Here is a 25089-nt window from a genome sequence, read left to right on the forward strand (position 1 = left end):
GGGTGGCTTAACACTTCAGTGGGTGGGGAACGCGTGCGAGTCTCGCACACAAAATAGATTACTCAGTGTCGCGGCACTCTATCACGGCGACAGATCGAGACGGGCGCCAAAAGTGCTCCAGAGAGAGGGTGACAGAGGGACAGGGGAGCGAGGAGAAAGCCTTTCCCCCAACTATATAGAGAGAGAGAGGGGGGGGAGAGGGGCAGCTGGTCTGGGAAAGTGACCAAGGTGTCGCCGGACAATACAGACTTGATGGGAATGCTAAGTGAATCAATTATTTTTGGCGGCGGAGGCCGGTCGTCAGTCAACAACTCCAGACACCCTCGGGACTTAAACTTCATTTTTTATTAAATAAAAAATAAATAAAATAGCAGGTATTATTCACAAAAATGTTTCGAAACCTTTGCTTTTGCTTGTTTATAAATATTTACAATAAAAACCCTTTTTTTCTGACGACAACATGGCGGCTACTTAATATTTCGAATTACTCATACGCCCTGTTGCCTTTTTAAACTAAACAATTATAATTATTTTAAAATTGAAGACTATAAATTTGTTTTATTTTATATTTAATTTTGTATTTTTAATTTATTAAATAAATTATTATATTCCTATTTTATTTTTTTTTTGCATAATTTGTTATAATAAACATGACGTTTACTTGATATTCAAGGACTTTTATTTAAGGGGAAGGTAAAGAAAGGGAAAAGGAAGTATAAATAATGAAATATATATCTTTATAATTAATAATTATTAACAAATGCTAAGTAAGCTACCAAATAAATAAATAAATATGGAAAAGAGTAACCTTCATTTAAAGTCTTAACACATTTTTAAATATTAAATATTATAGTAGTTTAAATACTCCCCCATTTCCCCTAAAATAAACCCTTTTTCCATTGAAACTGAAGCATAAAATAATAGTTTAAAATAAATTCCCTCGGCCATATCGCGAATCAATGAAGTGCCTGAGCTCTCTGGCGGCTTAAAGCCCTGCGCCCGGCGTATTGTGAGTCGATTCCGCATATTGGCCCGAATGGCACTGCCATCAAACATTCAAGTGACAGTAAAGTGCATTTTCACACATGTCACCGATTGGCCAAACACTTTTTTCCCCCCCTTTTTTTTTTAGCCTTTTTTTTCGAGTGTCTGTATGTGTATGTGTTGGCCACCCTTAGCGGCATAATTTATGGCCCGACATTTATGGCTTTATGGCCTGCGTTTGTCAGACGACCGGCATTTGCCATTTTTTAAGCCCTCACATATATATTTTTTTTCCCTCTCCCTTTTTTTTTTTTTTTGTTAGCTTTTAACTAATAGACTAATAGAGAACTCCATTTTAGTGGAAAGTTTACTGATTAGGCCTCAAGGATCATTAGTAACTAGTCCTGGCAGTGCTGGCATCTCCTGTCCACTGTCCCCTGTCCTCTCTGCTTATCTTTCACTTTGCTGGCAATTATCTAGTCAATCAATTGATAAATGGAACTTTTACTCAGTCCTGTCCCCAATGGCTGGCTGACTTGGTCCTGGAGGAGGAAAAGCTTTGAAAAGGACATAAAAAAGGGGCTAAAAATAAGGGAAAAACTGAGAAAGAGTTAAGGAAGGCAACTCTAAGATACTCTTTAATAAAATGTATATTTTAGAGATATATTTTAGTCATAAAGTTCAAGAGAAATTAAGACTTTAAATTAGTCTTGGAATAGTATTTAAAATAATTTAAAAAAATAGAGTTTTCTTAAGTATAATCTACTACTATTTTATTTACTTTATTCCACTATATTATAATTTAAATTATATCTTAAAACTTAAACTATTAACTAACCTTTCCAACCTCTAAGCCCTTAAAATACCCTTCCAATTAATCGCCTTATTTTTCTTCCCAATATCAAAACGACTTTGGTTTGGTTTCTTTTTTTTGTCCAGAAAAAGAAAGGGTTTTGTTGCTGATTTTATTTTATATTTATTTCCATTTTTTTTTTCATTTTCCCTCCCAGTGCCACTTTTTTTTTTGGAAGCAAGTTGACTCGTCACTTGACAAGGACATTAGGCGACACCCTTCAATGGTTTTGAAGACGGTGTGCCGTCCCGAGAGCCCTCCCACTGGCCCTGTTATCCTTTTTAAGTGCCAAATTATCCCTTCGATTGGTCTGATTCGACTGTTGCATCGTTTGATTAATTGCCGCGATATCGATATCGAAACCGAAAACCCCTTGCATAGGATTCCCCCAAATTAATGTTGACATACACAATAAATTTTGCAGCGTTTGAAATTGAACATTTGCATTAAATGTCCTGCCACTCGATGACTTGCCATCCTGCCTGCCTGCCTGCCTGCCTGCCTGTCAAATATATGCGAAAATTGAAAATCCCCCCACCGTTCGCCCAAAAATTTCAATCACTACACACATATGTATATGAGAATATTTGGCCATGTCCGACTCTGTCTGTCAGGCCAATTCCACTCGATTTTGGCCATAACGACGCATCGAACTGGAAAATTATATGGTCATTATGTCAATTTAGTGAAAACGAAGTGGACGGACGGGACGCTCCGAAATGGTTGTCGGCCATAAGCACATGTATCAAAATCAGCCGGTACTAGGCCGGAAAAAACAACAAGTTTTGTTCGATGGATGCAGGACACGGGACACAGCACACAGGACACTCTACACTGTACACTGTACACAGTTCACAGTTCATAGAGTTCACTGTCCACTGTCCGTTCGACGAAAAAAATAAAAATAAACAAACCAAAAACAGAAAACCCTAACATAACAACCCGAAATAAATACAACAGTTCTAACCACAAAGTTACAAAAATTAATTAAATTTACAATTATCAGTGGCTGCTTTTTTGATTGTGTTTTGTTTTATTTTGAATGAAGAAGGAAATTCAAATAGCTATGAGAGTTTTAAGGGGTTTTTTAAAAGAGTTTTTAGGCTTTTTTTTAAATATTTATTTTTATAAAGGCTATATATACGTATTTTATAAAAGAATCTATATATTTTATGGAAAATTAATAATTTTTAAAGGATCTTTTAAGTATCTATATGAAGAAATATAAGAATATTTATTCTTAAAAATAAAATTATATGAAAAATAAAATGAGGGGAGTACCGGTTATCATATAGTTTTAATTTATATTGAATTTTATTTAGATAACTATAAAATTTTTTGTTTTTTATATATGTCTCTGGTATTTTTTCTTAAGTTTATATACAAAATTAAATATTTGAATATTAAATTCAGAACAATAATTAAAAAACCAGCTACTCTCTCCCCAAAATCACCAAAAACCCTTAAGAACTCCAACCAAATTCGGAGAAAAACCCTTTAAACATTAGTCTTTGTTTCTTTTTGTTTCTAAACCAAAAACCCAATTCCAAAAAGGGAGAAACTGTATCTTTAAGATACTTTCGGGGCATCAACAAGTTCTTCTTGAACGCCTCCTGGCTGCCGGCTTTCTGGCTATCTTTTAAGCGACTTTTCTCCGGGGAACTTTCGCGGATTTTCCCCGAGCTGCCATCTTGAGTCCGTCCGTCACCGTAACCGCCTACTTCCGGTGGGCGTGGTGGTCCCCCCAATGGCATCTAGGCCAGATAAAAAAAAGATATAAGAAAAAGAATAAAAAAGTACAAGACGCAAAAGAAAAAAAAAAGCACATTTCAATTTTCCACATGGGAAATGTCGCGCGCCGAACCAATTTATGATATCCGCAAAAGTGGCAACAGCAACAACAACAACAACAACAACAACAAAAATAAAGCGTAAATACAATAAATAAATAAAAATTGGATAAAAAATAAAGCAAACTGGCTGAGAATGCCAGACAGAAAAGTTGGGCGTGGCAGTGGGCAATGTTGACAGAAAATAATACAATTTCAAAAAAAGATTTGAGTGGAAAAAATATTAAAAAAAAATATAAATCAATATTATACATAAATTATAATATTTTTTTTTGTATAAAAATATATATAAATTATAATATTTTTGATTTTAAAAGCTATCAAATTATTTCCAGTGTTTATAAAAAAATATTGAAAGCGAATAATATTTATATCGCATGTCGATATCCATTATTCCCGATTGTATTTATGTCTCCTTCTCCCTCGCTCTCTCGCTTTCTCTCTCTCTCTCTCATAATAATAATAAAAAAAAAAAAGAAAACTCAGAAAACGCATATAAATAAGTTGCAAATAAAGCGTAGCGTATTGGTAATAATTTTAAAATTTATGTTTATTTACAATTACAGTTTATTTGCCAAATGCACACAAGCAGCGACAACAAGAACTCATACTTTTGAAACACACACATCCCCACTTATAGTGAGAGGCCCCTTTTTTTTAAGGGGGAGGACAAGGCTTTAAAATAAATATTTTTAATAAAAATATTACTATAATTTCTAGGTATTTTTTAGACTTAAATATGAGTAATTAATAAGAAGGATAATATGTTTTACTTATTTTAAAATTTAGTAAAATAATTAATTTGGATTTAAATAATTTAAAAAAAGATAAAAATAAGGAATTTTTAAGAAAAAAATGGATTTACAATTATTTCCAAGCTAGGCCTTAAAATATTTGCAATTTCCCATTGAAATATCTACCTAACTATTACAGAAATATTATATTAAAATATTTATTTATATTGTAGTAATATTTATTTTTATTTCAGTAATATTTATTTACTCATTTTAGTAATATTTATTTATACATTTATGCAATTATAGGCTGACTGCGCTTAGACAGCGCTTAATAAACGTTTATTAATCATATTTGTAAACAAATTGCCATTGCGCACCATTTGTGAGCAATTATTTATTTATGCCAATAAACATTTTCCATTTTCCACTTTTGCAATTTTGCAATTTGCATTTCCAGCCCATCCTTTTTTGTATTGTTTTTGTTTTTATTTTTGTTTTTTTTTTGGGTGGCTTTAATCCAAAAGTTTGCATTCAACATTTTTATTATTGAATTTTAATTAATTTAACAAATAATGGCAGGCGTGGCAGGAAAGTAAAGACCAAATAGGCGAGTTGCGGCGATGAGATGCTATAGATTACAAAATGCTCTACAAAGGGGGTTCTTTTTTTGTGGTTTATAAGATAATTTTACTAATAATACTAGGAATTTATATTTTATAACATATATTTTTAAAAATTATAAAATATAATAAAAGAAATAATACTTGCAGTACCAATAAAATAATATTATAAATAACTATAACTATTATAAAATAATAGTCATAATAGCAAAAATTAGTAACTATTTCTTATATATATTAGTTCTACCAATAATAATTACTAAAAATACTGAAACTACTATTAATATTCATAATACTTATAACACTAATAATACCAATAATTAAAAAAATACCAATTAATACCATTAATAGTAGAAAATTTCACCTATTTCTCCTATATTCTCTGCCGAAAAGCTTGAAAACTATCCATTTTTTTTTAGAGAATTTCCATTTTTTTAATCAATATACCAGGCCTATGATTCAGCCACGCCCATAAATTGCCTTAATGCCTTCCAGGGTGTGTGCAGGATCTGCGAAACAAATGGTCAAGGACTTGCAATAACAAAAAACAATAAAAAAAAAAATCAAGAGGAGAGAGAAGAAAAAAAATATATGATTGGCGAAAAACATGGGGAAAAATAAAAAGGGCAGCGAAAGACGAAACAAAGAGAACTGTAATTGATATTTGCTTTATGTTCTCGTGCCAACATCGAAATTGAAACAGTAAACATATTTTAACATATGCCCAGACATATTTACTTTTATGACTTCTGTATCCGAACCGAACCTATCCGATCCCTATCCGAATGGCATGTGTGTGTGGGTTGGGGTGTACGGCCGTAATCCAAAGAACCAAAGCCGTAACGTTCATCAACGAATGCGAAATCGATGAATTAATTAGTGAAAATTGAACGGTAGTCGGAGTGAACACGGTAACCACCGATGATAATATTTGCGAAAATTCTTACGGAACGGAATTTAATTACAAGATTTCTTAATAGGTTCTCATATTTAATATTTATAATAAAAGGAAGAAGGAGTTGTTTAATATTTAACAATAAATTCTTATTTAATACAATTATATATTTTTAGATTGTATATAAGGGTTATAGATATTATCTATCTTATTTTTATCTCATATAGTATAGATTTATGTATATATGAAAAATATTTTTTTTTTAATTAAATTAAGGTTATGGGTTTAAATTACTCCCACTCCAAAAACTACTACTACTTCTACTACTACTTCTACTACTCACTCCTACTACTCACGGGATCTACTACTCAATTTATTATGTTTTGTTTTAATGTAAATATATTTATATTATTTATATTTTTTTTTATTTAATAGTTTAACCATTTAAATTTTTATTTAACATTGAAATTTTTGATAAAAATACTTAACTACATAGCTTGTATTTAATTATTAATTATTTTAAATATGCTCTTTACTGAAGATAATGAAGAATTATCTAAATAATAGATAATAAAATAGCAGATAATATAAACTTTAAATATTTTTAAAATAATTTTACATTTTCTAAGTTAAGCTAGCTTTTTAAATCCTTAATAAATCCTTAATAATCCTTAATATCCTTAATAAATCCTTAATAAATCCCCATCCTTTCATTTCACCTTGGCAACTAACTTTCTTTTGAATTTGTTTCATTTTTATTCCTTATATTCCTTGTTTTTTTATTGCAATTTTGTTGTTGTTGTTTATGTTTTTTATTTTTTCCATTTTTTTTATCTGCCCTCTCTTCTCTGACAGATGCAAGTCCTTTTGGAGGAGATCCTTTTGGCCAAAAACAGCTGCTGATTTTTTGCCTTGGAACATGAATAATGTTGAAATTTAATTATACATAATTCAAACACAATTTCAACGGTAAATCACTGGTGCGAAAGAGATGGCAATAGACAGAGTGAGAGAGATAGAGACAGGGAGAGAGAAAGAGATAGGTAGATACTGGACACGAGTGAATGAGTCCGCCAAATGGAGGAAACTGGCGGAAAATTCCAGGGTGAGTGGGGGGGTGGGGAAATCGGTAAGGGTTTTCCGCCAAAGAGGAAAACTGCATTCGCCGTTGCACCATTTTTATTTTTCCACACATGGAAATATTTTTTTTTTTTTTTGTTTTTAGGATATTATGAATAAATTAAAGAAAATAATTATAATAATAGAAAAAAATAAGAAAATTATAGTTAATATTTTAAAATATTTTTTATAGATATGTATATTATTTAAACTTTTTAATTATTTATTTATTATTTATATATTTTATTTATTTTTAATTTTTTTTTCAGTGCACTTTTTCCACATTTTCTCACACGCTCTAATTAGTTAAGCGAAGCGTGGGGGCATGGTCAGGGGCGTGTGGGTGGGTCGAGGGGCAGATGACTGCCGGCGAAGGGGGCGGGGGGCGGAGGGCGGTCCAGTGCGGTTGCAGCTTACCAGCGGTTGCATCTTTTGTTAGAATGCGAACGTTTTTCACGTTTCCCGAGCAACAAGAGCCCCCCCCAAAGGAAAGTGTTAAGGGCAGGGGGGAAAGGTGGAAAGGGGTTGGGGGGGAGGGGTGAGAGGGTACTACCAGTTTGGTGCGATGGTAGTAAAATTTTTATGCGATTTTCCCTTTATTTTCACAATAGTAGCAACAGCAACAGCAGCAACAGAAGAAAAGCCAGTCACTCGGAAAAGTGAGAAAGCGAGGGGGGAGATGGCTGAGGTGGGGGGGCTGAGATGGAAAGAAATCCGGCAATATGCAACTATATGCTAAAAACTATAGCTGAAAAGCCACTCCCACTCCCCTGCATAGGTAATTAAATTGCAGCTGGGCTTTCATTGTTGGCGCCTGTGGAGAGTCGAGTGCAGTGCCCAGATGCCTGAAAGGACGCCAAATGAGTGCGTCCTTTCTCCATATCCTTGCTGCTGCTTATTTTTCAGCGATTTGCAACTTTTTGAGGCACATGAGAGGGGCTGACAAACGGACAAACGGAATAACAAGGGATTTCGTCACAAAACGAGGCTCAAGTGTGATGGTTGTAGGGTTTTATAATATAAGATGGGATAATGCAGTATAATATAACATAAAACGAGACAACACAAGGTGGTATAATGTAAAATATATAGTATAAGATATATTATAATATATAATATATATAATATATAATATATAATAATATAATATAATATATAATAATATATTATAATATAGTATAAGATAGTAATAACAATCAGCTCTCAATACAAATAAAATTTAATATAACATCAAATAATATAATATAATATAAGATCTACATAGTTTATATATTTTTTATAATTTTGTATTTTTCACAAAAAAAGGGATACAATAAGGGACAATTGCACAGAAAACTTAGTAAGTAAAAAATATTATATGACTAATATAATATAAGAGAATAAAAAATAATTTAATATAAGACATAATAGTACTATGCTATGCTATAAAATAATAAAATAGTTTTTAATAATACTTCTAATACAAAAAAACATACTTTACCAGCTTTAATTTGCTACTTTTTTTTAATAAATATTATAATATAATATAAGACTATATAGTAGGGTGGGTCGAATTCCAACAAGTTGTTCAAATCGAATTCTAATAGTGCGGAAAACTTGCTACGGAATACTACAAGCATTTTGCAAAAAAAAATTTTGAAATCGGTCAATATCTTCTGTTCGCGCATCGCACTTAAAGTTTCGAAAAATTTTCGAAAATACCGAATTTTCAAAACTTCTTGAAAGTACGATTTAGTCGCAATTTTCCAAAGTTTTACTTATTATAATATTTATTTTGAATCATTTAAAAGGTTTTTTCGTAATTAGGTAAATCAATAGTGGTTTTAAGAATTTAAAATAAATAAGTTTTTAGTACAAATTTCATGCATTACGATTGTTTTTCACGCTCAGCTTTCCCCAGGATCAACGACGAGGACGTAGTGAAAAATCTGATCCCATTTTTTTATTGCTATTTTTTTATTTGTTTTTAATGATTTTTTTGTATTTTTTTAATGATTTATATATATTTTTTTTTTTATTTTTTTTTAGATTTTTTAAAATTTTTGTTGTTTTTTTTTTAATTTTCTTTTTGTTTTTCGATTTTGTTTTATTTGTCTTTTGTATACTGGGACTTGTTCTCAAATTTAGGCAAACTGCAACGAGAATATAAAGTTGAGCGTATGTAACCATCCCTATTGTGATAACCACATACCTTCTTCGACGCTTCAGTAATAAGCTTAACAGTTCGCTCTACTGCTTGAGTGTGGCATGGAAAGCTTAGCAAGTTGCTTTGACCGATTGATAGTTGGTTATCAATGGAAGATACCAAAACTGCATTTGACACATTCCTAAGTACTGGAGGAGGTGAAACTACTGTAGAAGACCAGTCGATCATTTCATAGTACTTAGTGGCATTAGATTATACATATCGAGTGAAGAGCCCTCCGAAAACTTAGTTCACATAGTTACATTTATAATGAAAGTGTATTTACCTACTTGGTTTCAAATAAAAATGAGGGATTCAATAACAGATGGTGCGAGACATGTCTTCACTATGATTAAAAATTCTCGATACTTGCCAAAACGTCTTTTAAAAGTAGTTGATCCTGTAATTCAACACAATGCTTATTTCGCGCATCCTGAAAATTTGCTTTTGTCTATGCTCACAGATGAAAATCTTAATTTACGTAAGATCGGGTTGCAAAGAATTTTAAAAGCCAGAGAGAAGACTCCTACTGCGGAGACTTCGGTGCGCTCGTTCCTTTTGCCAAAACTAAACTTTAATGCCACTAAGTACTATGAAATGATCGACTGGTCTTCTATAGTAGTATCACCTCCTCCAGTACTTAGGAATGTGTCAAATGCAGTTTTGGTATCTTCCATTGATAACCAACTATCAATCGGTCAAAGCAACTTGCTAAGCTTTCCATGCCACACTCAAGCAGTAGAGCGAACTGTTAAGCTTATTACTGAAGCGTCGAAGAAGGTATGTGGTTATCACAATAGGGATGGTTACATACGATCAACTTTATATTCTCGTTGCAGTTTGCCTAAATTTGAGAACAAGTCCCAGTATACAACAGACAAATAAAACAAAATCGAAAAACAAAAAGAAAATTTAAAAAAAAAACAACAAAAAAAATTTTAAAAAATCTAAAAAAAATAAAAAAAAAATTTATAAATCATTAAAAAAATACAAAAAAATCATTAAAAACAAATAAAAAAATAGCAATAAAAAAAATGGGATCAGATTTTTCACTACGTCCTCGTCGTTGATCCTGGGGAAAGCTGAGCGTGAAAAACAATGGTAATGCATGAAATTTGTACTAAAAACTTATTTATTTTAAATTCTTAAAACCACTATTGATTTACCTAATTACGAAAAAACCTTTTAAATGATTCAAAATAAATATAATAATAAGTAAAACTTTGGAAAATTGCGACTAAATCGTACTTTTAAGAAGTTTTGAAAATTCGGTATTTTCGAAAATTTTTCGAAACTTTAAGTGCGATGCGCGAACAGAAGATATTGACCGATTTCAAAATTTTTTTTTGCAAAATGCTTGTAGTATTCCGTAGCAAGTTTTCCGCACTATTAGAATTCGATTTGAACAACTTGTTGGAATTCGGCCCACCCTACTATATAGTATAATAAAAAGTAATATTATAATAATAACAAGATATATTTAAAAAAATACTTTCCTGTCTTCAATTATAATTTTATCTCAAATGAATATTAAATAAGACAATATTATACGATATAATATAAGATTTAAGCAATATAATAAAATAAAATATAATATAATATAAGATAGACTTGTACATACAATTAGCTTCCAATGAGGAAAAACAATAAATTCCTTATCTTAACTCACTCGAAATTCTAATTTCCAAACCCGATTCCTATAAGAGTTCTTATAATAGCCCATCATAATGGCCAATCAATGAACTATCTTTCCAGTCTCCAACACAATTATTTACCAAATCCCCTGCATTGTTGCCTTTATATTACACCCTATACTTTGTAGCTAATTTGAATCCAATCCAGCAAGTCTATCCACTCACTTTAAAGCTATGTGGAAGGATAACCCCTTTGTGCTTTGCCAGGAATTTCTTCGAAATTATTGCCACATTCGGTCTTGTCTGTCTGCCTAGGTCCTTCGCCCTAGGTCCTTGGTCCATAGTCCTTTTGTGCCAAATCCATCCAGACGGACGTCAGTCAGTTGGTGGTTTATATCCTTCAAGTCCTGACACCCCCGCTTCAACTGCCCCGCCCCTTTCTGGCCCAAAACTCAACTCCTTTTGTCCAAATTAGTTGAGCGCATCAGTCAGCTCGATTGCTTTTGCTCGGCCAGGAGGTTTCTTGGGCATATTTTCAATGAATCATCAGCACAATAATTATCAGAATTAATTCTCTCAAGTACAGTGGTAGAAAAAGTAGTCGAATTTAAATAATAAATAATTATAATTTAATTTTTCGGAATAAAAAAGATTTGGAACTTTGAAACTCTCACTCTTTAAATATTTGTTATTTGTTTGTTATTTCTATAGAGTTTCTATAAACTGTATGTCTGAGAATGCCAGACTAGGACTCTGGACTCTCTGCCCTTCGAATGCCTAAGGAACCGAGAACCTGCGGCTGAGGTCCTGCGATCTGGAGAATGCATTCGGTACCCGGTAGCCCCAAGGAGCTACTTACAATAGCCGCAAGCTGTCGTCAACAGGCCAGAGAGGTTACACAGAGAGAAATAATTGTCAGTAATATTAAGGCTATATATTTAAGAACAATCTCTGATTTCTCTCTCTGTATTTGGAATGAATTTGACCAACCAAGTGCGTTGATCGGGTTGTGAGCCAACGAGTATTAAGCATTTTAATTGAAGGCATTAATTTAGACAGAACTTGAGTCCTTAGAACTGAAGCATTTATTTACCGCCAACCCCCTGACCCCCTCTAACCCCCTCTGACCCCTTCTGAGGTAAGCCATTCCACAAAAGATTCCCTGGCAATAATAATGAATAAATTCTGAGTGCATTCTGAGTCGCTTTTTGGGTTGAAAGATATTTCTATCTCTCTGGCCATTTAATTTTTGCAAAGTTCATGCTTAGCCACCTGAATTATTTTGTTTTAATGCATTCTGGAATGAAGATTAATACACATATTTGTATATATATAATAGTAGAATATAATATGCATCCATAATGCCTCAGGAATAGTTTAACTTTCGTAGCCCGAAGTGCCATAATTTCCATTAGCTTTGGGAATTTGAAAGTCATTGGAGGGAAATGAAATTTATAAATAAAGAAAATATGCTAATTTATGAAGGGAGATCAATTTTATTATAAGGAATTTAAATAAATTAAATTTAAAAGTAAATAAAATGAAAAGTATTCATGATTTATTATCACTTTTTTATGACTTTTTACGCAAAATTTCCCTTTAATTTCCCATTTTTAATTAATAGAACTAGGGAAACTAAATCCCAAAAAAAAAAATAAAAATAAATAATAGTTATAAAGCCCATGCAGTATGCGTTATGTTTCATTTTCATTTTCGTCCTTTTGCTCATTAATTTGCCTTTGCTGGAAATTTTGCTGATTTTACTGGCACATCTGCTACTGCTGCTGCTGCTAGTGCTGATGCTGCGGGCATTGAAACTGCAGTAGTCATCATATTAAAATGCAATTATACAATTGCTTTTGTATTGCCCCGCCTCTCATCCCTCTCCTCCACCTCCACCCACACACCTGCCTGCCTGCCATCATCCTCTATCCTCTATTTTTGCAAAATCGTTCCAATTCTCGAGCCTGCCCATTTTTGTCGCACTCTTGCATAATTTATAATCATTTCTATATGTGCCCCAGGGCCACGCCCATTGAAAGTATGGGGCGTTGGGCCGTCAGGCGATGGGCGATGGGCGATGGGCGATGGCATTTCGTGAATTCATAACGAGATGCATCGAAATTTAAATTGCCCTTCGCATATCCCTATATACAGAGAGTGCAGAGTGTGTATGTGTGTGTGTGTGTGTGGGTGTGTGCCAGTGCCACTGCCAGCCTTAAGGAATTTGATTTTATCCTGGAGGGAGACATTTGTGGCCATATCTGATAGTTGCAGATTTTAGTTATTTATTTTTTTTAAGAGGGAAATTATTGCAATTCAAGCTGGGAGGCTTACAAATTAAATTAGAGAAGTATTTTTAAAGATTTCTTAAGTTATTAACGCTTAGTTAAGACTTTTGTCAGAGGAGAGGGTTAAAATTGAGTAAAAATATATAATTTCAATTTATTTTTTAAAACATATTAAATAATGAGAATAATAGCTCATAAGTAAAGCCTAGAATTATTCCATTTTTTATTTATTTTTTGTCATATTTTTTTATATTTATATTTTAAGCACATTTTCAACTTTTAAAAATTGTTATTTATTTTTTGAAAATGTAATATATTTAGTTTATGAATAAATAGTTAAAATTATCTTAAATTATAACAAAGTTACTAAAGTTACTGTCTTTAATTTTATGCTTAAAATATGAATATATTTATTTTTATACAATTTATTTAGAAATAATTTAATTTTAATTCATCTATTTTATTAAAAAAAATACAGTTTATCTAGTACAAAAGTTAATTTATAATAAAAAAAACCCCGAAAACCCAAAAAACCTCTCCAATGTAGATTTAAAAAAAAAGAATTTCCCTTATTTGTGGATTATATATGCTTCACTGGCTGGCCGCTAGGTGGCGCCAGACGCCCCAAGAATCTTCAGCTGTAAAGTAGGCAATGGATTTTTGCCAAACAAGTGTAAGAGTTAGAAGGCCAAAAAGAAGTGAAAAAAAAAAATGGCAAAAAGGACGAAAACTGCAGCTTAAAAGGGGCGGAAAAGTGCAGGGGGTAAGGGGAGGATGGCGAAAAATGCAGTGAAGTTGTCTGCACAAAGGCGTCGGGTCAGAGAGGGGGTGACAGGGAAGGGGGGGCGGAGCCTAGCCTTTTGGAGTTTAGGACGAACTTTAGCACTTGGCCCCGCCCCTTTATCCTTGGCTCTCCTTTTTCTCCCCCCACCACCCCCTTTTTTTTATTTTATTCTTTTATTTTTGTGTTTTTTTTTTTTTTTGGGCATTTTGAGCGTGCAAATGTTAAGTTGTCCTGTGCTTCCCCTCCTCAGACCCCCCTTTTTTCGACAAAGCCCAGCCCCCTTTCTCTCTCCCCCCCCCCACCCCCGCCACCACTTTTTTTTTTTGCTTTTTATAGAAAACTTGGAGTCGGCGTCGCCGCCCTTTTGTGCCAACTTGACAAACTAAAAATGAAAAAAGTTTCCCCGAGCGGCGCCTTTTTCAATATCCTTTTGCCTTTTGCCCCTCCCTCCCCACCATCGCCCCCCTCTCTCTCTCTCTCCTTTTCTCTGTTCTTGCCACAAAGCGAGAGGGGGGGTAGGGGGGGCCAGGTGAGGTAACATGTAAGGAGCAGAGGAAGAGAGAAAAAAAAAAAGCCATGTCGACGGCTCGACGTATTGATTTCGATTTTGGTCTCCGCCACTTGAGACTTTTCTGCAGAAAATCGAAGCGAATATATATATATATTATATCCCGTTATATATATCCACACACACACACACACATGTATGGGGGAGCAAGCGATGTGACTTTGTGTCAAAAATCCCGAGGATTTCCCAAAAATAATTGCCAATTAGATGCGGTATTCTTTTAATCCGCGGGTCTCTTAAATTTCTCACTTTTAAGTGGTATTTTTTAAGAGATTTCCCTTATTTCTTTTTTATTTGTTTTATGAATTTTAAAATAAGATATTTGTACCTTTTATAAATTGTTCTTTAAATAATTGAAAAATAATTTATGTCTTTTTACAATTTCGACTCTTTTTTTTTTTTAATAAGAATGTATTTTAATTATTGTATTGATTTGAAAATTAAAATAATACATTTTTTGTAAAGGAGAATTAATAAGAATTTTTAATATTTTTCTTTTCATTTGAAAATATATATAAATATTGTTGTTTTTGTTTTATTTCTTGTTTCACTATTGTTAAGTTTTAATAATTATTTTTAAAAAGATTATACAAAAACTCTTTGTAAGATTATATTGATTTTAAAATAATTAAAAACAGTAATTGCTATCTTTTTATATTCATTTTTAATTATAAAATATAAGAAGCATGAAGCAAAATAGAAAATCTATTAAAAAAAATGTCATAAGATTAACACACTTTTTTTGTTTAAATGATATTTACATTTTTTATTCATGGTAATTTAATTTTTCTATATTTATTATATATTTGTATTATTATAAAATACTTAAAAAACCTTAGTAGCCCCCAGGGCTCTATCTAGTTCCAAGTTTTATTCCCAAAAACTGAACTCATTTAACCTCAAATCTCCCTGTGCTCCAAATAGAGTCCAAATTTATAGTTCTCACCACCGAAAATTATCTGAATAATGACGCAACTCAATCAGTAGATATTCCCAATCTTGTTCTGCGAGAGATTTATTAATTATTTTGGTAGATGGTAGATGGTAGATGGAAGTTGATCTCGTGTGACCTCCAACCCGGGCGAGCCATCAATCGAAGCAGAAACTGGTTTGGAAGTCAATGCGATCTGGAAATACATTTTACAGCCAACCTGACAGGCGGCCAAAGTTCAATTCCCCAAAGGGGCTAGCCTTTTGTTGCTGCTATTTATGCGTAATTTGCCAATTTACACAAATTTTTTGGGAAAAGAACAGAAAAGAAAAGAAAAACCCCAATCCAGACGAAGAGAAAGCGGCCAAGAAATGAACATTTTTGAGGCGCCTTTGCAGTGTTTTTTCTTGCGGGTCCGGTTCACGCTTTATTTTCATGGTTCACGACTGTGCCAGACATCCTTGAACTTGCCACAGGATATCAGAATGGCAGAAGGATGGGGAGCCTCTAAAGGCAGCCAGCAGCCAGGAGCCAGGAGCCATCAGCCAGCAGGCAGGATATCATGTTCCCATATTTCGTCTGGCCTCTGGCGCCCATTTTCTCCATTTTATTTAATACAAATACAGAATACAAAATACAAATACAAAAATTGTGAGCCAAAGTCGTTGACTTGGCCTAATCCAGAACCTTTTTACGCCATCCCCAGTCGCCAGTCACCAGTCGCCGTAGCTCTTATCAATTGTTAACCCAAAAAAAAGGATTTTCCGTCGAGGTCGCGCCATTTTGTTTTACGTGCAACGCGAAAACTTTCAGGGTCATCCGCACCTTTCCATTTCCCACCTGAATCCCCGAACCCACCTCTCCCATATATATATATATGCCTCACTGAGTATTGTTTGTTCTTCGCAAATTTGCCATAAAATATGGCACGGAGCTGAGCTCTGCTACCCGAAATGAAATTTAAAACCTCTTCAATATGCCAGCAGCTGATTTTCGTTTAATTGTTCGTCCCGGTCTCTCTCCTGAAGGGTTCACCTCAAGAGTTTCCCATTAAAAATGCTACTCGGTGATTTAATTGATTGGGATTTAAAGGGAAGGACTAAAGGAGAGAAATCTATATGGAGTTTATTCTGAGAATTTATAGAAATAGTTACTTCTTTAACAAATATTTAAAAAATTCGTTAAGTCTCTGCCGTAGCTTACTTTTTTGAGAAGCACGGAGAAAGGCTTTCGTATCGTTTTTAGAATTTAAAGGACAAGTCAGGGGACCTCCAATATATATGGAGTTTAGTTTGGTAACTTCCAGATATTCTGACAAAACAGGACTTCTTTAAGGGAAGAGTTTAAAGTGCCATAAATAGGTTAGTTTTTGAGAAGATATTTTTTCAGGCTTTTAGCTAACTTTTTTGAGAAGCGTGGAGAAAGGCTCTCAATTAGGATTTTTTTTAGAAAAGTCTGCTTTTAATATTTACATTTTCTGTAATTTTTTTTTACATTTTATCATAAACAAAACTTTAGTTTTATTTTAAAAAAGATTAATAGATTTTAAAGTCTACTAGTTCTTGGATTTCTTCCCTTTCAAATATAATTTATTAATAGAAAAAAAATACTACATGGTTATGCAATAAATAAATAAATAATTTCCATCCCCTGCACTTTGGCTTGGGCCTCAATACACTTAAAAAAAAAATAGAAAAAAAATGTTTCAATTAAAAATATAAAGCTCAGCTGCCAGCTTAGTTGGCCAGCTGGAATCGCCGCCAGATGCGTTGGAGTTGAGACTCTGAACCGGACTGACTTGTCTGGCCGGGGGACCTCTCGTTGTGATACGGCTCAATGAAGTCCACAACCGATTCGGAGCTGCGATGCTGATTTGCGGATGGCTGCTTCGTCTTCTGTTTCTTTTGATGTTGATGGCGATGCTTCTTCTGAATGAAGCGACGTCGGTGATGTATCTTCTGGTTGCGATGAACATTTTTCTTCTTGTTCTTGGCCGGCAGACTCCGCAGCTTGAACTTCTTCTGCCCGAACAGGGGCTGCAGTTGGATTTGTGATTGTTTTCGATGCTTGACAGTCTCTATCTCTTCGGGTTCCGGCGATTCCTCAACAGCCACCGGCAGATCCAGACGATCCTCGAGTCCCGTGAACGTCGGCACTGCAATCTCGTTCAGTTGCCGGCCAAGATTGTGGTTTAGGGCACGAGTAGTGCCATTGGTGGTCGTCGTGGTGGTTGTGGTCGACGGTGTTGTCGTCGTAATCGGGGTAGTTGTCGTTGTGGTCGTCGTTGAGGGCTGCGAGATGACGATGACATTGTCGCTGGGCGGTTGCTGGAACATGCCTCGCATCAGCATGAACTTCTTGAACAGATCCCTGCCGCTGCCCACATCCTGGGGGGCTGCTGGCGAGCTGCCAGAAGCACTGCGTCCTTGCGGCCTCGGCAACCGATATCCTTTAATTATCAACAGAGAGTGTGTCAGTCTCCCTCTTAGCTAAAAATCTTAATTTCTTTAAGATTTAATAACTCACCGCTTCTACGAGCCTCAGAGCTCGAAAAAAGTGCCAGAAAAAGGAGGCCCAGCAGGAGGATGGAGTACCTCGGATGGATCTGCATCGTTGGAGGGTTATTTGGGCAGTGCTTGCCGCCGGATAGAAGAGCCACGTTCTTATAGCCTTCAGTGCAATTAAAAAATTTCACCCACCGCTGTCTCGCGTGATGCTGACAAACTCCGATGACATGCAATCATTATAGACGGGAAGAACGGTCCATATCCATGTCATAGGTTGGGGGCTTGATGAGGAAAGTATACCCTCCCAAACAGACAGACAGACAGAGAGACAGCCAGGCAGGCAGTAGAGTAGTCTCGTAGTAAATTAAATCTAATAAACTCGACAATAAACATGCGTTCTCATAAATCTGCGCCGGCAACCGGCAAAAAGGGGCAACCGAACACTCCGACACTCCGAATGGCAAGTGTAGTATCTCAAAGATACTCCAGGCCTGGCTCTGTATAAATAAATAAACGAATTCATGTCCGCCAGCCTCCCTACATATAAGTATATTTATTTTTATGCACATATTTATATTACATGACCAAGTCTGTGCCTGAGATATCCCGTATCTTGTATCCTGTAGCCAGTATATCTGTATCTGTATCTGTATCCAAGGATAGTGTTCTGAGGAGTGCGTGAGCCGCATCGAGCCAAAATAACTTTAACATAATTCACTTAAATCTTTTTGTTTTAATCTTGAAAAGTGTTTCCCACAAACATTCCATCCATGCCAGCCCAGCCATGCACGCACACGGAATACGGCAGGGAGGAGGAGGAGGTGGAGGTGGCGGAGCGACAGCTCTGACAGCCAAAAGATACAAAGATGCTCTCGGAGATACTCCATTAGGAGTATGGCACATACACTATATATACGTGTGCCTCCTGTCTCTGTACTTCTGTAATCATCCAGAGTGTTGTGTCAATAGCTCGCCGCTCCCTTAAACATTCTATTTACTTTTATCCTTGTCATATTATTATTATTATTTTTTTTAACTGCAACACTTGGGGTCAAGGGCTATACATAGTTCTTTCCAGCTAAGCTCTTTGAGAAGCGCAGAGAAGGGCTCTCAAAAGGAATAATTGAGAAGTCAGGCATCTTAAATAATAATTATTTGACACATTGTCCAGATATTTCCATGCCAGACTGTCTTAATTAATTGAGGGATTCCCTACATCAATCATAATCGCCTTTTTCTTTCAATTTGTCGAAAAATATTCTCCGAATCTCCAAGTCCAAGTCCAAGTCGAAGTCCAAGTCCAATCAATAATTTAATTTTCCAATCGTGCTCGAATCGCATTCCATCTTTGATTATTATTTCGGTCTTGCATTTCTGATTAAACATCTTCGGTGGCTGGCCCTTAGACTCGAATTTTGTTGTTTCTCTGACTCACTGGCTCTCTGCTCCTTGAAATTCAATTATAGAATTTTCTATTAACTTAAAAGCTTCTTATATTTATTTAATTTGTTATTGTGTCTCTGGTATATACATTTCAATCTGCTGCTATTATTATTGACAAAAACACATACAGTTGGAGAGCCGAGGAAATGGCATAAGAATGTTTCCATCAATTAGACACACACATCCTCCCGAAAATGGAACACAAGAGGAGTCAGGAGTCAGGACTCTACACAGTCTCGAGTGAAAATTCCTAGAAAATTTTCATGATTCCTAGGGCCTCCTACTCTCTAGTATTTGCCATTTTGCCATTTATTCATTTCTTCCACAAACATTTGCCAGATAATTTGACAGCCTCCCTCCTTGCCGTCTCCTCTTTAAAATATTACTATTTTCAAACCAATTTTCTACCCCTTTTTTCTGATTGATTGAATTGTTTTGGAAGCAAATTAAATGGATCTAGTTAGGACATCATCGACGCTGCCCTGCCAGTGCCAGTGCCAGTGAAAATGTAAAATGTTTATGGCCAATAAGCGAATCTCGGCTCGCAAATTGAAAACTTCCTGCCATCCCGGCCATCCCAGCCATCCCAGCCATCCCGGCCGATGAAAAAACTTATCAACTTTATATTATTGGGCCATGAGTCGCCCCACTCTCTCACTCCACCTTCGAGTGCTTCGCGAAAAAACTTTTCCATTTGACTTTTCACTCTGTTTTCTTATTTTATTTTATTTTAGTTTGTGTCAGCTACTTGCTGCGCCTTAAAGTTCATCGGTAGTGCGTTGATTTCCTCAAAAACGAGGCATTCTTCCTCTCAGACATCCCCGATAGTTCCGATGATTGAACTGTCAGCGCAATCGATTCCACAAAGTTGGACAGTTTCGGGTTGGAGGGCGCTAGGGAGCTTCTTCTTAATTGAAATAATTAAAAAATCAAATGCATGATGCATTTTTTGTTAAGACTCTCTAAGATACAATTTAAAAAAATTAATAATTAGTTTTTAAAAATTTTAAAGGGAAATTTGCGAAAAAATCGAATAAATATTTCGTTGGCAGATTTTGATGCAGATCGATGGAGAATTGTTCTACAAATCTTTTAAGGTATCCGTCTTGAGAATCGGATAGGAATTGCCAAAGATATAGCCTTCGATCGGGGTCATATGGGGCATCCCATGCATTTTTCAAAATTTTGTTTTTCATAAATTCCCATAGCGGTAGTCCCAGTAGTTTCCATGCTGAATTAAATAATTTATTAATTTTGATTTCAAATAAGTTACAAAAAAAAAGGGGGGGTTATGATTAGCCGTTTGCGGGTGGGTCTTGACAGAGGTCCTGGATCATCTCCTTAGAGGTACTGAACCCGGCGGAGGTTCTGCAGAGGCCGCCTCCTGCGCTGGCGGAAGCGCTGGGCGAAGAGGCCCAGCCCCTCGGAGTTATCGGCGGTGTCCTCCTCGTCGGCTACCTCCTCGACCTCCTGGACGAAGGGCGAGAGGTCGTCGTTTCCGGCGGGGTCCTCGCTCTCCCGGATAGCGGGGCGGTTGGGGATCAGCTGCCGGAACATGCGGAGATTCAGGGGGACGTAGCGCACCTCGTTGCCGATGGTGATGGGCACCATGGGTACCGGAGACCGGATAGACGCTAGCGATGAGTAGCCGGCATCGGCTCCCAGTCCGCCGCCAAGGAGAGCCTGCTCCGCTCCGCTCCAGCCGAATATGGCCGAGGGATAGGACAGGGCGGGGGTCTGATCCTGGCGCTGGCGGAAGAACTGCATCGGATAGGCCGGCGACTGCACTGGGAAGTTGACCGGATAGGGCACGGCGATGGGAGTGCGAAGGAAGTCATCGGTTCGAGTTGTTGTAGTTGAGGCCGGAGTCGAGGAGGATGTCAAAGTATTGTTGATGGTGCTATTGCCCGGAGATGGCATTATAATGATGGTGGTCGAGGGTGGCGGTGAGTGCTTGAAAAAATTGCGTCCCTGGAAATCCCCAACAATGTTGGCGGAATTTCGCACTCTCGGTTCGGGATCCTCACGGATCTCCTCCTTCACCTCCAGCGGGAACTGGAACTCGGTCAGGGTCAAGGGCACTACCAGTTGGGCCACGTTCCCGGGCGCCGTATTGCCCAGCTCTACACCGAGACAAATGGTTAGCAACAGGGCTAGAGGAAACCTCAGAGTTGGATGCATCTTGCTTGGCTTGGTGTTGGAAGCTATTGGATTGGAAGCTAGACTGTGCTCTTTTTGGCCAAAGATCCCGGCTTTTATAGCCGAAAAATTTAAGACTCAACCGCCGCCCCGTCCTAATGAGCTCTAGTTTTTTTTTTGCTCCTTATCGCAAACGCTTATCACGGAATTTTTTTTTAACAAAAAACTCACGCTTTCATCGCGATTAAATCCATTAATCTCGCTTCGTTTTAAGTTGTTCTTGGTTCTTGGTTTTCTTTTATTTTTTTTTTGCCTTTTTTTTTTGGCATTTTTTTCCTTCTATTTTTGGCTTTTTAGTTTGTAGATCTCTTCTGGCTGATGTTAATTACACGTGCTGGGGGATAAGCCAAATTAATGGGGCGACTGGCTTCTGGGTCTTGTTTTTTGTTCTCTTCCAAGGAAACGACAAAGGCCATGGATGGATTTTCAACTTACAATTTTTTTTAAGGGATAAGTTGTATATTTAAATATAAATAGTTCTATATTTAATAAGAAAAAGCTATCACTTAATCGATTTTTTAGGCTTTGATTTATAGAATTTAGTCTTAGAACCACTTTTCTAATAAGATTTTTAAACCCTAGATGGTACTTTTTTTTCAGAAACTCTCTTTTAAAATATATGAAAAGTTGTTAAAATATGTATTATAGTTTTTTATAATCATTGTCCTAATTTTTATACGAGTTTTAGGTATAATTTTTATAATACAATTGAAAAACTCAAGAATTTAGAGGTTTTTAGGACCTAGGAATTTTTGTTTTAAATAGGATAACAATAAAAAAAATCAAGAATTTAGAAGTACTGAAGGGAAGTAAACTTTACTAAATAAAATATAGAAGCAAATAAATAATTTAGTAAGTTGAAATAGTTTTAAATAAATAATTAAATAAATAAATCCTCTTTTAAACGCAAAACGAAAAGAAAATAAATCAAAATCTCACTCCTAAACCCTCTAATCCAAATGAGAATCTCAACAAAGTCTTAAACTTTTGTCATGTATATTAAATGTTTTTTAATGACTCCCCCCCTCTATAAGACACCCCCCTTCTTGGCTGACAATAAAAAGCCCGGCTTGAATCCTGAATATGAAAATGGCCATGAATTCTTTATGAATCCTTGATGGGCTCTTCATTTCATTTGATGTGCAAGACAAATAAATATTTTGCTGCAACTACTTTCGGGCAATGTTATGCCACTTTCCTGCGCTACGGCGCTTAACACCTCTCTCTCTCTCTTTCTACACTCCACTACCCGTCTCTTTCTTTTGTCTATTCGCTGTCTCTTTCGGCCGTATGAGACGGGCATAGTGTGTTTGTGTTTGTGTTTGTTTTGGCCCAATGTGTCAAAGTCAACTCGGTAAAAAGTTTGCTTTTTATTATTTTGTTGCTTTCGCCGTCGTTGGCACTTTTTGAATCGCTTTTGGCCTCCTTCTTCTACATCTTAGCCCTGTTCTTCTTCTTCTCCATCATAGTCTTCTTGGTCTTTTTGGCCAACTATCGCAGCAGCTTCTTCTTACCGCAGATGCTCCACTTTCTTCGCACTTTTAAGGCGAGAAGTGAGAATATTATAGCTTCTGCCCTGGCCCTGCCATGCCTTTCGTTGCCTACTTCTAGGCGTTGTTTTTTCCCCCCCCCTCCCAAAAATAAAACCAACAAAATAACCATAAAAAAAAATAACAAAAAACAAGAAAGGAAAGCTAACTTCGGGCGGAGCCGAAGTTTATATACCCTTGCAGTTCAGTCGCAGTCCGATAGGTGGCGCCACGCATCTATATTATTAGATATACAGCGGATCGTATATAGTCGGCCGATCCTTATGAAATTTGGCATATCGAATTATTTTGACCAAAGAAGCATACATTGAAAATTTGGCAGATCGTATAAGTTGGACCAAATAAGAATCCATAGAAAGTCCCAACCTTCTAACTTGAAAAACAACGAAGTTATGCCATTTCCGATCAATCAGTTATATGGCAGCTATAGGATATAGTCGACCGATCCCGGCCGTTCCGACTTATGTACTACCTGCAAAGGAAAGAAGGGTGTGTGCAAAGTTTCAACTCGATAGCTTTAAAACTGAGAGACTAGTTTGCGTAGAAACAGACAGACAGACGGACAGACAGACAGACGGACAGACAGACAGACAGACAGACGGACAGACGGACAGACGGACAGACGGACATGCTTATATCGACTCAGGAGGTGATCCTGATCAAGAATATATATACTTTATAGGGTCGGAGATGTCTCCTTCACTGCGTTGCACACTTTTGACCAAAATTATAATACCCTCTGCAAGGGTATAATTAAGCAAAAATAAAATAAATGTCAGGAATAGAAAAAGAGGTCTATGAAAAAAATAGGTGACCTAAGGGTTAACCCCTTTTGGAGACAAGGGTAGGGTTAGGGTTTCTTGCTTAAAAAACAAAAATATGACATTTTTTAGGAATTGAAATTTTATTTTTTAGTTACTAAAAGTCTATAAAATGTAAAAAAAAAACAAGCCTTATAATTTAGGTAATATTTTTTATGAACTTGTTTTTTTTTCATCAAAATTTACAGAAATTTTTATGTTTAATAATTTAATTATTTTGTAGAAATATTCTTCTAGAAACATCTTCTACATTATTCATACAAATTAAAATGTTTTTTTTTTATACAATTTCTGAAAAGTACCTTTAAAAACTGTATTTTTATTTAAGAAAACTTCTATTTCCCTGTCAATATTGTGTATTTTTATTCCCAAAAACATTCCTTAGCATCTTTAGGGTTAACAAAAAAAATAAAAAACTATAAGGCGGCTTTGGAGAATCTACTCTTTACTCGCAAACTACTTTTTTGTCGCAATAAAAAATTTAAGTCGATTTTATGGACCAAAGATCTTAGCTGAGAGGGGTGAGGGGTGGAAGGGGGGCCGTAGTTCAAAAGTGAGTTCAAGAAGTTGCAGTCTCAGTTCGTTTCCAGACACATACCTATATATAAATTTTATTTTTATGTTTTCTTTTTATAAAAATTACAATTTTTATATAGCGAGAAAAAGTAAAAAAATTTGTTTTGCAAGTTTTATATGAAAGAGTGAGATGGATGCTAGATAGAGAGAGAGAGAGGGAGAGAGGGAGAAAAGGGAGTTAATGGCATCGTCAAAAAATTGGAAAGGTTTATTTAAATTTGGACTTGTTTCGAAAACGTTTAAAAAGTTTTGCGCTACTAACTGACTGCTGATAACACGAAAGTCTCCAGACCCCGCCCTCTGGGCAGCTTCTCCGCCCCCCTGCCCCTCCCTCTATCCATCTATCCACTTACTTCTCGACTTTTTCCGACTGCGTCTTCATCTTCATCTCAAGACCCCCCCACATCCGAAGTCCACCCCTTTTATTTTCGCCTGCCCTGAGGCCAAGTTAAAACAACTGACAAAAAGTTGTTGCCCCCCCCTTACTCCTCTTTCTCTCTCTTTCACTCTTTCTCTCCCCCCACCATCTCTTGGAAAAATTG

General features: G+C 35.7%; 2 protein-coding genes and 3 long non-coding RNA genes across 5 annotated transcripts in view; 1 reads left to right on the plus strand and 4 right to left on the minus strand.

Moving 5' to 3' along the window:
* LOC26515542 overlaps positions 1 to 25089 on the minus strand; it is a 171768-nt gene that overhangs the window by 76329 nt on the left and 70350 nt on the right. The gene's annotated exons all lie outside the window — the stretch shown is intronic.
* On the minus strand, positions 9154 to 9386 carry LOC116655039. Its single transcript, XR_004310181.2, has 2 exons — positions 9250 to 9386; positions 9154 to 9190 (listed from the first exon to the last, which is right to left on the minus strand). It is a non-coding gene; the product is annotated as an uncharacterized LOC116655039 (long non-coding RNA).
* Positions 9887 to 10156, plus strand: LOC26513715. Its single transcript, XR_004310180.2, has 2 exons — positions 9887 to 10023; positions 10083 to 10156. It is a non-coding gene; the product is annotated as an uncharacterized LOC26513715 (long non-coding RNA).
* Positions 17051 to 18119, minus strand: LOC6505137 (myotubularin-related protein DDB_G0290005). The gene is made up of 2 exons (XM_001965386.3): positions 17978 to 18119; positions 17051 to 17900 (listed from the first exon to the last, which is right to left on the minus strand). Exons 1-2 carry the CDS (start codon positions 18060 to 18062, stop codon positions 17188 to 17190), a joined length of 798 nt encoding a protein of 265 aa, XP_001965422.1. The 5' UTR covers positions 18063 to 18119; the 3' UTR covers positions 17051 to 17187.
* LOC6505136 lies at positions 20690 to 21964 on the minus strand. The gene has a single exon (XM_001965385.3). The coding sequence runs from the start codon at positions 21580 to 21582 to the stop codon at positions 20743 to 20745; it is 840 nt and encodes a 279-aa protein (XP_001965421.1). The 5' UTR covers positions 21583 to 21964; the 3' UTR covers positions 20690 to 20742.

This window comes from Drosophila ananassae, chromosome XR, assembly GCF_017639315.1.
Source record: "Drosophila ananassae strain 14024-0371.13 chromosome XR, ASM1763931v2, whole genome shotgun sequence".
Lineage (NCBI taxonomy): Eukaryota > Metazoa > Arthropoda > Insecta > Diptera > Drosophilidae > Drosophila > Drosophila ananassae.